Genomic DNA, 18,924 nt, shown 5'->3' with positions numbered 1-18,924 from the left:
CTATCTTAAGTTGGATCTAACAGTCGGTGTGTTTGTTAGTGGAGCCTATAAATATGAATAACAACTCTTGGTTGTGCTGAACCACTGATGCGTAGCCAAAAGTTTAGGTTAGATAAGGCTGAAAGTTGACTGTTTGTTTGTGAGATAGCGGTTAGTGAGAACGGATATATGTAAGGCGAATGGTCGACTTGGGTTTATTGGAATAATTTTGGGAAAGTGGTTCACCTTTAGAAGGAACCCGTATTGGACGCTGGTGCAATCTATTCTTGAGTACTGCTCGTGTTTTTAGGATCCATACCAGGTCGGCAAGTGCGAGAATTATCGCACAGTCAGCTAACAGCTCATGCATCCAAATTGCTGACAAGAATAATGTACAGAAGATCCGAAAAGAAAACTGAGAATGTGTTAGATGACGATCAGTTTGGCTTTAGAAAAGGTAAAGGCACTAGAGAGGCAATTCTGACGTTGCGGTTGATAATGCAGGCAAGACTAAAGAAAAACAAGACACGTTCATAGGATCTGTCCACCTGGAAAAAGCGTTCGACAATATAAAATGGTGCAAGATGTTCAAAATTCAGAGAAAAATGGGGGTAAGCCATAGGGAGAGACGGATAACATACAATATGTACAAGAGCCAATAGGGAATAAATAAGAATGGACGACGAAAAACAAAGTGCTCGGATTAAAAAGGGTGTAAGACAGTCTTTTCTCCCTACCGTTCAATCTGTTAATTGAAGAAGCAATGAGGGAATTAAAGAAAGGTTCAGGAGCGGGATTAAAATTCAAGGTGAAAGAACACCAATGATACGATTCGCTGATGACATTGCTGTCCTGAGTGGAAAGCGAAGAAGAAGTACATGATCTGCGGAATGGGATGAACAATCTAATGAGTACAGAATATGGATTGAGAGTAAATCGAAGAAAGAGAAAAGTAATGAGAAGTAGCAGAAATGAAAACAGCGAGAAACTTACCATCAGGACTGATGCTCACAAAGTAGGTGAAGTTAAGGAATTTTACTACCTAGGCTGCAAAATAACCAATGACGGACGGATCAAGGAGGACATCAGTGGTAAACTAGCACTGGCAGAAAGGGCATTCCTGGCCAAGAGAAGTCTACTATCAAACATAGGCTTTAATTTGAGGAAGAAATTTCTGGGAATGTACGTTTGGAGCACAGCATTGTATGGTAGTGAAATATGGACTGTGGGAAAGCCGGAACAGAAGAGAATCGAAGCATTTGAGATGTGGTGCGGTAGACGAATGCTGAAAATTAGGTGGACTGATAAGGCCAGGAATGAGGAGGTTCTACGCAGAATCGGAGAGGAAAGGAATATGTGGAGAACAGTGACAAGGAGAAGGGACAGGATGACAGGACATCTGTTAAAACATCAGGGTATGACTTCCATGGCACTACTGGATGCTGTAGAGGGCGAAAACTGTAGAGGAAGAGAGATTGGAATACATCCAGCAAATAATTGAGGACCTATGTTGCAAGTGCTACTCTGAGATCAAGAGGTTGGCACAAGAGGGGAATTCGTGGCGGGCCGCATCAAACCAGTCAGAAGCCTAATGACGAGTTCGGACTGAAGGAAGACATCGAAGCAATTCAGAGATGGGCTGCTAGATTTGTTACCGGCATGTTCGATGAACACGTGACATGCTTCGAGAACTCAAATGAAGGAATCCTTGAAGGGAAGGCGACGTTCTTTCCGAGAAACACTATTGAGAAATTTTAGAGATCCAGAGTTTGAAGCTGACTGCAGAACGATTCTACTGCTACCCACATGCACTGCACGTAAGGACCACGACGATAAGAAATGATAAATAAGGGCTGATATGGAGGCATATATACAGACGTTTTTCTGTCGCTCTATTTGTGAGTGGAACAGGAAAGGAGTAGTAATGGTACAGAGTACCCTCAGCCGCGCACCCTACGATGGCTTGCGGAGGATGTATGTAGATACCTCTGCCTAAGATTAAATAATAGCCAACAGGTCATTCACTACTTTGTCTGACCGCATGTGGGACTCTTTGAGATAGACTAATGTGATTCGACGCCTCCTGAGCAATAATAAATGTTTATGTTAAATATTACCTACAGAGTTACTCTGGGTCTAAGTCATCGCCTCGATTTTACTTAGAGTGGTGAACAGCAGTATTATAGCCGCTTACCGATTCCATAACACCAAGATGCGTCGGAATACCAATATTGGACAGCTCATGAAAAAGAATTTGAACACAGGAAATGTGATAAAAACGGCGACCGTGTGTCACCAAACGTTCGCAACATTTTTCCTATGTCCAGGGCTTTTTAAATCCCAAGAGATTCAAACGGCAGCTTGGGGCACCAAGCTGAGAGGGGCACTTGCCATCATGTGTGGTGCCAACCCTACCTTATTATATTTCGGCTGTTGAGACACAACAGTGTACACAAGCATTCAAACACCTCATTGAAAGTGTCACCAGTTCAAGCCGTCATAAAGGCGAAGCATGGACGCTCATTGTACACTAGTGGTCATTAAAATTGCTACACCACGAAGATGACGTGCTACAGACGCGAAATTTATCCGACAGGAAGAAGATGCTGTGATATGCAAATGATTAGCTTTTCAGAGCATTCACACAAGGTTGGCGCCGGTGGCGACACCTACAACGTGCTGACATGAGGAACGTTTCCAACCGTTCTCTCATACACAAACAGCAGTTGACCGGCGTTGCCTGGTGAAACGTTGTTCAAAAATGGTTCAAATGGCTCTGAGCACTATGGGACTTAACATCTATGGTCATCAGTCCCCTAGAACTTAGAACTACTTAAACCTAACTAACCTAAGGACATCACACACATCCATGCCCGAGGCAGGATTCGAACCTGTGACCGGAGCGGTGACGCGGTTCCAAACTGAAGCGCCCAGAACCGCACGGCCACACCGGCCGGCCAAATGTTGTTGTGATGCCTCGTGTAAGGAGGAGAAATGCGTAGCATCACGTTTCCGACTTTGATAAAGGTCGGATTTTAGCCTATCGCGACTGCGGTTTATCGTATCGCGACATTGCTGCTTTCGTTGGTCGAGATCCAATGACTGTCAGCAGAATATGGAATCGATAGGTTCAGGAGGGTAATACGGAACGCCCTGCTGGATCCCAATGGCCTCGTATCACTAGCAGTCGAGATGACAGGCATCTTATCCGCATGGCTGTAACGGATCGTGCAGCCATGTCTCGACCCTGAGTCAAGAGATGAGGACGTTTGCAAGAGAACAACCATCTGCACGAACAGTTCGACGACGTTTGCAGCAGCATGGACTATCAGCTCGGAGACCATGGCCGTGGTTACCCTTGACGCTGCATCACACAGAGGAGCGCCTGCGATCGTGTAATCAACGACGAGCCTAGATGCACGAAACATCATTTTTTCGGATGAATCCAGGTTCTCTTTACAGCATCATGATGGTCGCATCCGTGTTTGGCGACATCGCGGTGAACGCACATTGGAAGCGTGTATTCGTCATCGCCATACTGGCGTATCACCCGGCGTGATAGTATGGGGTGCCATTGGTTACACGTTTCGGTCACCTCTTGTTCGCATTGACGGCACTTTGAACAGTGGACTCTACATTTCAAACGTGTTGCGACCCGTGACTCTACCCTTCATTCGATCCCTGCGAAATCCTACATTTCAGCAGGATAATGCACGACCGCATGTTGCAGGTCCTGCACGGGTCTTTCTGGATACAGTAAACGTTCGACTGCTGCCCTGGCCAGCACATCTCCAGATCTCTTACCAATTGAAAACGTCTGTTCAATGGTGGCCGAGCAACTGGCTCGTCACAATACGCCAGTCACTACTCTTGATGAACTGTGGTATCGTGTTGAAGCTGCATGGGCAGCTGCACCTGTACACGCCATCCAAGCTCTGTTTGACTCAATGCCCAGGCGTATCAAGGCCGTTATTATGGCTAGAGATGGTTGTTCTGGGTAGTGATTTCTCAGGATATATGCACCCAAATTGCGCGAAAGTGTAATCAGATGTCAGTTCTAGTATATTTGTCCAATGAATAGCCGTTTATCATCTGCATAACTTCTTGGTGTAGCAATTTTAATGGCCAGTAGTGTAGTAATGTCCAGCATGAGGTGTCCGGATGCTTTAGATGAGACAGTGTACAGTCTGAGCACCGCGACAGCAGGCGATGTGAAGGCGAGCACCTACCAGCATGAGCGCCATGCCCGCAGCGACGGCCCAGCCCCAGCCGCCCTCCGGGGGCAGCGGGTGGTCGGCCGGCGTCCCGCGCCGCTCCCGCGCCCGCGCCTGCGTCCCCATCTCTCCTCAGTCACCGCTGCCTTCTGCAAACAACACCAAGAGTAAGTTAGATTAATTATACTGCTTTTTCTGTCCTCAACAAACAAAGTCTAAGTGATCAGCGTTCAAAAATGGCTCTGAGCACTATGGGACTTAACTTCTGAGGTTATCAGTCCCCTAGAACTTAGAACTACTTAAACCTAACTAACCTAAGGACGTTACACACATCCATGCCCGAGGCAGGATTCGAACCTGCGACCGTAGCGGTCGCGCGGTTCCAGACTGTAGCGCCTAGAACCGCTCGGTCACTTTGGCCTCCTGGTCAGCGTTGTTTGTCAAGCCGGGGTCTTGTGGGAACCCCATATTCTTTTCTTAATACGAGGACATTTCGTAAATAATACATATTAATTTTTTTGCTTGCACTTTTTTTTCAATATCTCTTCACACTTCTTCAGTCCAGTCTCCCTGCTTCTCTCTGACCGAGTTGCAAAGTCTCGAAAGCTCTATTACTCCATCCATGACACCACTTGTATTCATACACTGATGAACCAAAACGTTATGACCACTAAAAATCAAATAAAAACAGTCTCCATCCCGTTTCCAGATTTTTTTTATTTGATAGCTACCGGTGTTGGCCCTTTCCTCAGACCGTCATGAGACTTTTGGCTGCCCGCAATACAGTATATTTTGTATAGAGGGATGGCTGCGCAACATCTAAAACACAAGCTACAATAATTAAAATGTATGATGTTATACCCCTTATGGCAGCTCGTAGCGGCAGACAGAGCGAGATCCTTAGAAGTAAGGTTGTCACTGCTGGATCAGGCAGCTCTGGACGAGATTATACAGGGTGTATCATAATTAATAGCGTACACGCATACAGTTGAAATTACACGATACTAGAAGCAAAAACAGTAAACGTAGGGTCGAAATGCATATCTTGAGAGCCACGAGCAATTTTTGTTCTTCGATAGTGTGAAACCTCTTCTACTGCAATTTCTTTGCTTTCCATATTTTGGGAAGTGGTAGTATGGACCAAAATAAGAAAAAAATGTCCAGCAAACATGTGCTGTAAAACGCGTACCCTAATGGTTACGAGCACTTACTCATTAGAAGAGTTGTGTTTCTAAGTAGGAAAGATAAACAAGTGCTCATAGCTCTTAAGAAATGCACTTGAGAGCACGTGTTTACTGGACTTTTTTTCTTGTTTTGGTCCATACTACCACTTCCCAAAATATGGAAAGCAAAGAACTTGCAGTAGAAGAGATTTGTTTCACACTATTGAAGATGAAAAATTGGTCGTAGCTATTAAGGTATGCATTTTCGACCCTATGTTAATTAAGACTTTTTTGCTTCTAGTATCGTGTACTTTCAACTGTATGCGTTTACGCCATTAATTATGACACACCCTGTATACTGTAAGCTCCGCCCATTGCTTACAGCATTACATCACTAATGACCAATCATGCGTGAGATATACTACATTGTTTGGTTTAGTCGAATTTAAAAGAAAAAATAGATACAACAATAAGTATATACATTACATATAAAAAATTTTACGTGTCTAATCCTATCATAGTTGATTTGAGTAAAAGTAACATAATGGCATGCATGCAACGAGCCATGTTTTTTAAAGTAAGTACCGTTTTGAAATTTAAAAAAAGACGTGCTAATATATATCAATAATTTTATTTTGACATGAAAGCCTGTACCTTAATCTTCGCACTGACGCCATTAGAGTCTGAGTCTTCCTTTTTTACGTTGTGTACTGAGTGTTTAAGATGCCTCCGATAATCGTGAGTCCCGGCGACTGTGAAGTAGAGGCTATTATAAGGTTTCTTAGTGCTAAAGGCCTAAAAGCGATCGATATTCATCATGAGATCTGTGCAGTTTGTGGAGGAAATATTATGAGCGATGGAATGGTAAGAAAGTGAGAGGATTTAAAGATGGCCGCACAAATGTGCATGATGAATAACGGAGTGGGCGTCCTTCGGTCGTTAATGACTGTTTGGTGTAGGAAGTGGACAATAAGGTGAGAGAAAACAGACGCTTTATGATTTCGTCCTTGCGGGATGACTTTCCTAATGTTTATCGTAGTGTTTTATATGGCATTGTGACCGAGAACTTGAATTACCGAAAATTGTGCGCACGTTCGGTACCGAAAATGTTGACGGATGTGCACAAAACCAAACGTTTAGACAGTACATTGACTTTCCTTGAGCGGTACCACAACGATGGCGATGATTTCTTAAGCCAAATTGTTACGGGCGATGAAACATGGGTGGCCTACATTACACCAGAATCAAAGCAACAGTCCGTGGAAGTTGAGTAACGGCATCGTTTTGCTGCAAGACAATGCCAGTCCGTATGTGGATAATCAGACCAAAGATCTCATCACCTCTTTTCGATTGGAAACTCTAGATCATCCTCCACACAGCCCGATCTTTCGTCCAGTGAGTACCATCTGTCCCTGCACTTGAAGAAACACCTGGGCAGTCAGCGTCTTCAAGACGACGACGAAGTCAAAACATTGGTGATGCAGTGGTTAACAAATCAGGCGGCAGACTTCTATGAGGAGGATATTCAAAAACTGGTACAACGTTATGACAAGTGCCTCAATATTGACGGAAATTATGTAGACAAGTAGATTAAGGTACAGGCTTTCATGTAAACATAAAGTTATTGAGATATCTCAGCACGTCTTTTTTTAATTACTTCAGAAACACGCCTCGTATAATCGCTATTGTGTGCAGTCTACCAGCTGTGGGCATTTGTATGTGGTCGCTGCCACAGAGACAGATAACTGTATTTGGTTGTTGTAGAAATGACTTTCCAGTATTCATAGTTGCATTACAGCGAGGCCCACCACAGGCACCATAGCAGAGGGCGGAACGCTGATTCAGCAGAGACACCATACTTCTAAAGATCTCTCTCCGTCTGCCACCACCAGCAACCAGAATGGTTATAACATCGACATTTTAATTATTGTAACTTATAATCTAGACGCTATTCATCCATTCCTCTGTACTGACTATGTATTATTACTGTATTGGAGCGGTCAAAATTCTAAAGATGGTCTGAGGAAAGGGCCGAAACCAGTTGCTATCAAATAAATAAAAAATATGAAAAACCGATCGAGACTGGTTTTATTTGATGTTTGGTATTTTATACTTGATAGATGTTCCCCAGAATGCTTTCTAGAATTACGACCCCTGCCCTCCGCGAGGTTGAATGACTCCTAGCGGTGTTGCGCGCACGTGACGCAAAGGAAGGAATGTAAGCGGAAGAGAGACGAATGGGGCGTCTTTATAACGAAGATACTCGCCGCAGCTGCGGGAATCTACTGATATCATCGGTTTTGGCGAAGGGCACTTTGCTGTGGTGCTGCGGCTCGAAACGAGACTCTCTGAAACGGCGAAGCAGATCGCCTGTTGGTGTACTACTGCCGTGAGCATCTCTGGAAGAGGGTGAAGGATGATGAGTAACGACTAGGCCGTATGGCATAGGACGATCAGGTTTCATCACAAAACGGAGAAGTCGGAGGGTCCCCCACTGTGTAATCCACGCTAGGCAGTGATCTGTGGCAGATTTGATAGGTGTTGCAGGCACAAGTGTTTCGGAGCTCACCGTCAAAGGCCATTGTTGAATATCGAGCTCCACATTGCACGACCCCTACGTGTTCCTGTGTGGACCCAACGACGTTGTCAGTTATGATTGCAGTGGGCAAAGCATCACTGAGTTTCCACGGTGGGTCGATAGAAACGTGTCGCCTGTCGACTAAACAGCATTTATTGTTGCACCAGTTCGATGGCTGTGTCCTTACACGCCGTCATTCAGCCAAATGGCTGCAGAAACACACACCGCGCCGTTGACGACAGAATTATGCTATGGGGTACACTGAGTTGGCATTCCATCTGTGGTGGTAATCGAAGGCGTCACGACAGCAGTGAACGACTTGAACACTATTGCTGACCAACTGCATCGCTTCATGATCTAAGTCTCCACCTATGGAGATGACATCTTCCAGCAGGATAACTGTCCGTGTTGCAAGGTCAGAATCGTGCTACAGTGTTTTGAGGGGCATTATAGTTAACTCACACTGATGTCACGGCCAGCAACTGTGCCTGATCTGTACCACTGGAACACATACCGGGCGCTAGCTGCGTGCCCGTAAACCACCATCCCGTAATTTGGGGGGATTGTTTGACCTGTGCGCAGGCCGTAGGCGCCACATACTTCTGGAATCCTGTCAAGAACTTGTGGAATCCATGCTAAGCAGAATCTCTGTTGTGCTGTGTTTGAAAAGTGGAAAAATATGCTATTAAATAAGTGATTATAATGTTTTAGATCAGGGGTCTCCAAACTTTTTAGTCCGCGGGCCACATTGACTCCTCCACGAAGTCATAAGGGCCAAGATCTACCTAGTAGAATTAAAGCACCCTAGCACTCCATGATCACCGTAATGTAAGGCTAAAGGAAAGATGAAAGCGCAAAAATCTAAGGTTGTGGGAATAGGTGAAACGAACTACAAGTTTTATTTAATTACATAATTTTGATTGGTGGACGTACCTGACCGAAATTCTGGCTATTTTATTCTGGCGAATTTCACCGACAAAAGAGTATGTCACTGCACATTCTTCACGAAAGCGTCCTGCAAAGTTTGCGAAATCTCAAAATCGTTGTTAGCAACACTATTACTGTAAGACGTAACAGAGATAGAGTATATCAACGCATTGTTATTTCAAGCGGCGCAACAATAAGTTTAGTTATGTAATCTTGTAGCGAATAGCACAGCCAGAGCATATATTTGACAGTTCTGTTGCGTGTCTATGGTGCGAGTGTCTCACGAGTTTTTTAGTGTTTTATAGGCTATACTAGTACGTGAGACGACGAAGAGTAGGACAATTCAAAGTTTGAATTCGAAGAGACAAGGAAAATCTGAAAATCGAAATACGTATAACACGACTTGAGGTTTTTTTTTCACTGTGTTTTTTAGTGGAACTACAGTGTAATTGTATTTAGTAATTAAAGTACCTTAAAAATAAATTCATTGCATTTTGTCTAGGCAGACTACTCCCTAGTTTTATTAGTATTAAATAGCACAATTTCATTTTCAGTTTACAATCTTTTGTGAAGTTCTGTACAAATATGGAAAAGAAACGAAAGGTTGACGGTGAATGCAGAATTTTTAAAGAGCAGTGGGGATGTCAATATTTTGTGGCGGAGTCAAGCAACAAACCAATGTGTGTTTTTTTGCAATGAAGCAATATCAGTCTTCAAAGAATACAAAACAAAACTTTATTATGAGACTAAACACTCTCAGAATTACTCCAAGTTTACGATTAGAAATGTACGAGTCTCTGAAACACCAGCTAAAAACCCAACAGTCGCTGTTTAAGAAAGTAAATGCTGAACAACATGCAGCAACTCGTGCTAGTTTTCGTGTGGGTCATTTAGTAGCGAAACAGTGTAAGCCATTTACCGACGGTGAATTAATTAAGAACTGCATTATTGCAACAACAGAAGAAATGTGTCCAGAAAAGTTAATTTATTTAAAAACATAAGTTTGTCGGCAAATACTATGGCTCGAAGAATAGATGACATTGCACAAAATATATCAGCAGAACTGCGTGACAAAAATCAAGACTTAGAGTGGTTCTCTTTGGCCGTGGATGAGTCAAAAGATGTATCAGATACTGCTCAAGTACTACTTTTTATTCGAGGGATTGACAAAAATTATGAAGTGTATGAAGAGCTCCTTGCTGTTCACAGTACTCACGGGACGACCACTGGCGAAGATATTTTTAAAGGAGTTGAAAGTGCAGTTTAGAAAAACAATCTTCAGTGGAAGAAATTAAAATGTATTACAACTGATGGTGGCAGAAACATGTATGGGAAAAATAAAGCCGGCCGGAGTGGCCGTTTGCGGTTCTAGGCGCTACAGTCTGGAGCCGAGCGACCGCTACGGTAGCAGGTTCGAATCCTGCCTCGGGCATGGATGTGTGTGATGTCCTTAGGTTAGTTAGGTTTAATTAGTTCTAAGTTCTAGGCGACTGATGACCTCAGAAGTTAAGTCCCATAGTGCTCAGAGCCATTTGAACCATTTTTGAAAAATAAAGGTGTTGTTGCTCTCCTAAGGCCGTAGAAAGTGACGGTGGCTCAAAACTATTAGTACTGCATTCTGTTATTCACCAACAGTCTTTGTGTGGAAAACAGTTAGATATGTCAGAAGTTTTAAAGCCAGTTATTTCAGTTGTTAATTACGTCAGATCACATGCACTCAGTCATCGCCATTTCCGCGAGTTTCTTGAACATATTGAGAAAAGCGAATTGCCATATTATACTGCAGTGCTCTGGCTTAGCTGCGGTAAAGTTCTGACCCGTTTTTTTGAACTCCGAACAGTAATTCAAATTTTTTTGAACGAAAGGAATCGCCCTCTGGCTGAGTTAACGAACGGTGAGTGGTTGTACAGGTTTATACAGACTTAACTAAACATATGAATGAACGTAATTTAAAATTGCAAGGTGAAAACCAGCTTCTGCCTTATTTATACACGCATGTTAAGTCCTTTCGACAAAAGATTGCTTTGTTTCAATCTCCGTTGAACGAAGTATGCTTCACGCATTTTAATACATGCCAAACATTCCGTCAGGAAAATGAGATTCCGTTTCCTGTAACTTTCGCAATTGAAGCTTTGGGCGCTTTAAAAATTAATTTTGAATCACGTTTTTCAGATATCGATGCAAATTCAAACGATATCAAGATATTTCAAAATCCCTTTGACGTCGGTATGGAAGCGTTACCCGTAGAACTTCAGTTTGAAATTATTGATTTGTAATGTAGCGACTTTTGTAAAGAAAAACATTCAAAGTCAACATTACTGGAATTTTATAAGTGTCTTCCATCCACACAGTTTCCAAATTTACATAAATTTGCCCGTGGCTTTTTTTCCGCTTTTGGCACTACTTATTTGTGTGAAAAAACTTTCTCCAAAATGAAACATGGAAAAAGTATTTACAGATCAAAATTAAGTGACGAGCATTTGAAGTCGCTGATGATTATCTCTACCAGTAAACTTGATCCACAACTGGAGGTAATTATGAAGGGAAAGTTACAGCTACATAAAACTCACTAATTATCACGAAGATGTTAAATTTCTTTTCGTGAATACTCTAACACTGTGAGTTTTCACGAAATAAATTAATTACAGTTATTTTTATACATCAGTTACAACAAAAATATCCAATATCATTATGTACACCAGGTATTGTATTTTCTTTAAATTGCCTTTAAATAAAAATATTTGATACGATTTACTTGCTATGTGTATTTTACGACGTAATCAAAAGAAAGTGAAACCTCGCTTAAGAAGCATCTTCCATAATGATTGATTACTAAGGCTAGTCGCCGAAGTGGCGTCCATTTGAAAGACTTGCACCAGACTCGTGAGTAGAATAAAATGCGAAGAATTTTTTTACTTAAAATGTTTTCGCCAAACCAGTCTGTTAACCGTCCTTTTTTTTTTCACTATCGCACAGAGAATGGTCTATCTGTTCATTGTGGATAGCCACAAGTTTAACCATGATCTTCCGCTCTGTAAAGATAGAGCTCCGACAATGTCGCGGTGTATTGGTCGCGATAGGCCTCGAAACTCAATTGTCGGCAGTATAGGTACCACCTCAAATATTTGTCGGGCCGGATACCGGGGATGTCCGGCCACCTAACGCGGGCCGGTTTGCCGGCCCTCGTGGACCGGTTTCGGCCCGCGGGCCGAAGTTTGGAGACCCCTGTTTTAGATCATCGGTGTCGAATGGATCAAGTAACGGTGGTAGAAAGCTCTTACAGAGGAAGATAATGACTTCCAAGCATAGGTATTTTCAACTTCGGGAACTAGGAGAACAAGTTAAAGTCTGGTGGACTCATGTCCGGGCTATAGGGAGGATGCGGCAACAGTTCCCATTAATATTCGCGCAGTTTAACGGCAACAACATTGTTGATATGCGGGTGACCGCTGTCTTGGAGAATGAATAGCCCAGCCGCGAGCAACTGAGGTCGGGCTTTGCACGCTGCTCCGCGCAGGTTTTGCATGAAGTTGCGAGAATACACTTCTGTGATACTTGTTCCACATGAGTCTCTGTCTATCATGATGATTCCTTGGTGATCGTAAGCAAACATCGTCATTTGCGTGAGATTTGATTGACCGCGTCGAAATTTTTTTGGACGTGGAGAATCTGAAGCTGTGATTTCAACTCCGGTTCAAAATCTCTAATCCACGTTTCATCAATAGTAACAAATTGACAAAAGAACTCTAAATCTTTACGGTCGAACCGTCTTTTGAGCAAGGTTGCAATGTCCAGGCGTTTCTGTTTCTCTTTAGTAGTCAAACAGTGTGGGATCCCTCTCGCAGAAATTTTTATCTTCTTCAAATCATGTGTCAGAATGCGAAATAATTGTGTTGGGGGAATTCCTGTGGCTTCAGAGAGGTCCTCAGAAGTCGCGCTGCAATCTTCTTTCAGAGCATCTGCTGCAAGTTTCACACTTAGTTCATTTGTTGACGCTTTTGCCTTCCAGGTCTTGGACTATCGTCTATGCTGATACGACCACCACGAAAGCGATGAAACCAATGTGAAACTGTACTACGGTCCACTGTAAACTCACCACAAACTTCACTTAACGCACTGTGGATTTCTGTCGGGCTTTTCCCTCGTAAAGTTTCGATCTTGATGTACGACCTCTGGTCTACAACAGTCAGAGTATCCGAAAGCGCTGCATGGTCCATTTCTACCTATCACCCATTTTACGTTGGAGTACATAGCGAAGAAAACAAAAGCACGTTCTTCTTCCTCAAGCTCCCAACTTCATAGGACGTAATTTCATTGTCGTTGCATCAAACAATCCAAAGAAATACCAGCTTGTGCATTATTTATGAAATTTCCCTCGTATCTCAAAAACGTAGTGTAGAAGATTACTCAGATTAGTTTCTTTGGATGTCCAAAAGTACATGTAAATGAAATAAGCATTTTTAATATGTTGCTTTGATGTAAGGGTCCCTAAAATCGTCCGCGCTGCTATTTTTGTCCTTCTAGTACTTTTCGGTTTCCACAATTGGTATCAAATGCTTAGCTGCGCGTGCATGCGTCATCTGAGTACATTGTTTTATTGGCAGAGTTAGTTGTGTGGAGCACGTGTAGCTCGTATGCAATGGGGAATTCAGTTTTTTATTGTGTGTGTGAATTCCTAAGGGATCAAACTGCTGAGGTCATCGGTCCCTTGACTTACACGCTACTTAAACTAGCTTAAACTAAGAACAACACACACACCCATGCCCGACGGAGGACTCGAAACTCCGCCGGGAGGGGCTGAGCAATCCAGATTTTTATTCTGAGATTAGTTAGTGTACCAGTAAAATTAAGAGCCTGCTGTTTCTGCTGTTAGCAATAATTCGTGTTCAAATACTGGGCTGCATTTCAGTGTGTAATTCGCTGTAGTCAAGGATTTGGCTTATGTTGGTGTAGCGGCGATTGTAATAAATGGTTATGTTATAAAGGGAAGAAACATTTAAATTAACTGTACCTTTCGAAAATTGTTGTGCGGGACGAAATTACGAACGCTCTCTATGTATTCTTGTTTCTGCTGTGCTAACGTTTCTGACAAATACTGACTTTAGTATGTTATAACGACTTAACTGTATTTTGCCTAAAAGTCATCATAACTTCAGGAACATGTATAACAATTTTCAGCCTTCCCCATAACCTTTCAGGACTTATACAGCTCCTAACGTACTAAGGTCACGATTTTTGGGCACCCTACCTTGTCCTCAAAGCTGATAAACAGAAGCATATGCGCAAATTCCGTAGCATGGCAGAAACAAAACCTGCACCACGAATATTTTCGTCTGTTGTCCATATTTCAGAAACTGATTCCTTTCGGCAACGAAGAGCTGCAGCACTCAATATCACACCAAAACATGCTGTCAGTTTGACAGATTCTAGCTATGTCCAAATTCACATTCTGTTCAGTGTAGCATATTGATTGTGATCACCACCTGACGCTTCGACACTGATGTAGATGCGTGTTGTACCTACAATTTGGTCATCAAAGGACATGTTGAAATCTTCGGGCACTGTGGCTACAAGATCACTTGCGTGAGTTGGTTCGGGAGATACTTCTTCAGTCTTTTTTTTTTTTTTTTTTTTTTTTTGACAAGAATGATTCACTGCGGACAACGAAATTGTCAGTTTTCGTCCTGACTTTGCAGTAAACTCATCTCTTTCATCGGAGTCTCCATCAAAATTTTCGCTGCCAGTGTCATCTTCTTCTGAATTCACTTCAAGGTTATTTTACTATTCTGACGCATCTTGAGGTAGAATAAAATTATCAGACTCGCTCAAGACATCGTCCATGTCAATGAGATCACAATCATCCAGCATCCGAATAATGTCATCATCGAAGATTTGCTTGAGGACCATTTTCGAAAGTTTATGCGTATATACACTCCTGGAAATGGAAAAAAGAACACATTGACACCGGTGTGTCAGACCCACCATACTTGCTCCGGACACTGCGAGAGGGCTGTACAAGCAATGATCACACGCACGGCACAGCGGACACACCAGGAACCGCGGTGTTGGCCGTCGAATGGCGCTAGCTGCGCAGCATTTGTGCACCGCCGCCGTCAGTGTCAGCCAGTTTGCCGTGGCATACGGAGCTCCATCGCAGTCTTTAACACTGGTAGCATGCCGCGACAGCGTGGACGTGAACCGTATGTGCAGTTGACGGACTTTGAGCGAGGGCGTATAGTGGGCATGCGGGAGGCCGGGTGGACGTACCGCCGAATTGCTCAACACGTGGGGCGTGAGGTCTCCACAGTACATCGATGTTGTCGCCAGTGGTCGGCGGAAGGTGCACGTGCCCGTCGACCTGGGACCGGACCGCAGCGACGCACGGATGCACGCCAAGACCGTAGGATCCTACGCAGTGCCGTAGGGGACCGCACCGCCACTTCCCAGCAAATTAGGGACACTGTTGCTCCTGGGGTATCGGCGAGGACCATTCGCAACCGTCTCCATGAAGCTGGGCTACGGTCCGGCACACCGTTAGGCCGTCTTCCGCTCACGCCCCAACATCGTGCAGCCCGCCTCCAGTGGTGTCGCGACAGGCGTGAATGGAGGGACGAATGGAGACGTGTCGTCTTCAGCGATGAGAGTCGCTTCTGCCTTGGTGCCAATGATGGTCGTATGCGTGTTTGGCGCCGTGCAGGTGAGCGCCACAATCAGGACTGCATACGACCGAGGCACACAGGGCCAACACCCGGCATCATGGTGTGGGGAGCGATCTCCTACACTGGCCGTACACCACTGGTGATCGTCGAGGGGACACTGAATAGTGCACGGTACATCCAAACCGTCATCGAACCCATCGTTCTACCATTCCTAGACCGGCAAGGGAACTTGCTGTTCCAACAGGACAATGCACGTCCGCATGTATCCCGTGCCACCCAACGTGCTCTAGAAGGTGTACGTCAACTACCCTGGCCAGCAAGATCTCCGGATCTGTCCCCCATTGAGCATGTTTGGGACTGGATGAAGCGTCGTCTCACGCGGTCTCCACGTCCAGCACGAACGCTGGTCCAACTGAGGCGCCAGGTGGAAATGGCATGGCAAGCCGTTCCACAGGACTACATCCAGCATCTCTACGATCGTCTCCATGGGAGAATAGCAGCCTGCATTGCTGCGAAAGGTGGATATACACTGTACTAGTGTCGACATTGTGCATGCTCTGTTGCCTGTGTCTATGTGCCTGTGGTTCTGTCAGTGTGATCATGTGATGTATCTGACCCCAGGAATGTGTCAATAAAGTTTCCCCTTCCTGGGACAATGAATTCACGGTGTTCTTATTTCAATTTCCAGGAGTGTATTATGAAAAACAAAAGAAAAAAACATTAATCCATCAAAATATATACCGTAGTATACTAAGCGGTGCCCTGCTAGGAGTCCAAGTATGTTTTCATTTTTATATACTACATATGTTTTTAACAAACGCATCATAGATCTAATTATATAATATATACAGGGCGACAATTACTGAACTATATAAAAAAACGCAAATAAGTTACAAACTACGGCGTTCACACACCTTATTGAGCATATAAACGTCACCATACACATTCGGATTTAGGTTATGATATGTTCGATATGCCTGCCATCATTGGCTATGATGTGGTGCAGACGAATAGCGAAATTCCGCATGACCCTCTGAAGCGTCGGAACATCGATGCTGTCGATGACCTTCTGAATGGCTGTTTTCAGCTCAGCAATGGTTTTGAAGTTATTGCTGTACACCTTGTCTTTAATACAGCCCCACAAAAAGAGACGCATGTGTTCAGGTCCGGAGAATATGGCGGCCAATCGAGGCGCATTCCAGTGGCCTCTGGGTACCCCAGAGCCAGAGTGCAGTCCCGTAGTGTTCCTCCGGGAAATCAAACACTCTCCTGCTGCGATGGGGTCGAGCTCCGTCTTGCAAGAAACACGACTTGTCGAAATCAGGGTCACTTTGGATAATAGGGATGAAATAATCTTCCAAAACCTTCACGCACCGTTCGGTAGTCACTGTGCCATCAACGAATATCACACCGATTATTCCGCGACTGGACACTGCACACCACACAGTCACCCGTTGAGGATGAAGAGACTTCCCGATCGCGATAAGCGGATTCTCAGTCCCCCAAATGCGCCAGTTTCGCTTATTGATAAATCCATCCAAATGAAAGTGGGCTTCATCCCTAACCTAAACCATGCATGCGCATACTAATTCCCATCATGCCCCGCGGCCAACCGCGCAGTTTGAGCGTCCTGACACAAACCGTCCAGACGTTATGACGATTTTATTTCATATAGTTCAATAATTGTCACCGTCTATCTTAAACAGACGCAGAACGCATGTAGAAAAATCAAGAATAAATTGGTTCTTACAGTTGTAGCACCATCACCAAAAATCACACCTTAGAGGCCGTAGAGGACCGCACTTGGTATGGTAAGTGTTAAGGCAGTAGTTAGAAGAGCCGACCTGTCCTTGTAGTTTAATACGCAGCGCTCTTTCTTGACAACTAGTGAGGTGAGCCAGATACAGGTCGAAACCGCGCCATTGGTCATTGGTACGCCGGCCAGCCTGTGTGTGGTTTTTACGTGGTTCCCCACATTGTTTTAACTTAATACTGGGCTGGCCCCCTATCGCTTTCAAGAGTGTATTGTACACAGACAGTTAAAACACGATAACACACAGAACAACATAGTTATAGATTTCCAAATATTTACAAAGCTACAGGCACGTGGGACAGACGTCTTTCCTTCCTTAAGTTACTATACTACTGTGGCGACAGAAAGGACGTCTGCTCACAGAGTTAAGAGTAATATGAAGTAGCTCAGCAATGAAAACAGTGGACCCCTAACGGCGGCATAATCGCTATAAAAGATATAGTAAGTATAAGAACTTGGATAAAAAATAACGTTCTTACATTTTCATTTAGCATACTGCACTGAACTGCTTGTAATTTTCTTCGCTATATGAACACAGATTTCTGGAATTCCCAGAAAGAATTCCTACTTTCTTTAACGTTTTCTATGTCAGATATCGGCACTGTATGTCTGAATACAGACACCCCAATATCACGACCTGAAATGAGGAGCCTCCACCTATGGATGCGTATCGGCAACCACGGTTGCTGTCACGAAAGTAGACGGCTCGAGGTCCCTCCTTACAAACCACCCCACTCCACCCCTGGCCCTTGATTTTACCGTGTCAGGTACTGTCTGGTCTGTTATCACAATTCGCTACATCTGTTTTACATATGCGTATGAGTGATAAAGAAGAGAAATTTTCTGTACAGAGGATAGTCGTTAACCCACGTTATCCTCGTGTATACTAGGACTAAATGGATACTGTAAAACAGAATATACAGGGCGAATTTTTTCCACTGTGTACAAACTCCTGGGATTTATCCATGAGAGGGTACGGAACATAAAAGGTCTAATGAACTTGTGTCCAGAAATGCATGGTTTCCATGTTAAAGACCATTTATTCAATCCTACATTGTTACAGGGACTGCGGGCTAATACACACTGTACCACTCAACCACAGTTACAGTTGCAGTTGAAAATGGTTCCATGTGCTTCAACGCATGCGTGCACGCGCCATAGTATGTTCTGTCCCACACGCTCACATCGGCCAGGCTGCATCCGAACAGTGCTACAGTCTCAACATCTGGAATGGGCTCTGCATTCACGATGCTTCTGAGATGGCCCCATAACCTGAAATCGCACGAGTTGAGATCCGGTGAACGAGCAGGTCATGCAACTGGATCCCCTTGTCCCATCCATCGACCAGGGAAGACACGATTGAGATGCGTCCGGACGTTAACGGCGAAGTGGGCAGGAGCACCACCATCTAGGAGGCACATAACCCTTCGAATCATCAACGGCAATTCTTCCAGCAGGGGAGGCACAGTCGCCCACAAGAGACGCCCGTAGTTCCAGCCTGTTAGGCGACGTGGAAGGAAGACTGCTTCCAAAATACGATCGCCAATTATAACGGCCCACACATTGTGGCTGCATCGAAGTTGACGATTTT

At 44.1% G+C, this 18,924-nt stretch overlaps 1 protein-coding gene across 1 annotated transcript in view; it reads right to left on the bottom strand.

Moving 5' to 3' along the window:
- Positions 1-18,924, bottom strand: part of LOC126175523 (uncharacterized) — a 337,116-nt gene that overhangs the window by 180,438 nt on the left and 137,754 nt on the right. Inside the window, exon 2 of the mRNA XM_049922350.1 lies at positions 4,209-4,342. Within this exon, the coding sequence (XP_049778307.1) occupies positions 4,209-4,319 (111 nt within the window). The 5' untranslated portion in view covers positions 4,320-4,342. The remainder of the gene's footprint in view (positions 1-4,208; positions 4,343-18,924) is intronic.

Source organism: Schistocerca cancellata, chromosome 3 (genome assembly GCF_023864275.1).
Source record: "Schistocerca cancellata isolate TAMUIC-IGC-003103 chromosome 3, iqSchCanc2.1, whole genome shotgun sequence".
NCBI classification, from domain to species: Eukaryota; Metazoa; Arthropoda; class Insecta; order Orthoptera; family Acrididae; genus Schistocerca; species Schistocerca cancellata.
Note: the sequence above shows the minus strand (reverse complement) of the source record. Positions and strands in the feature narration are given on the sequence as shown.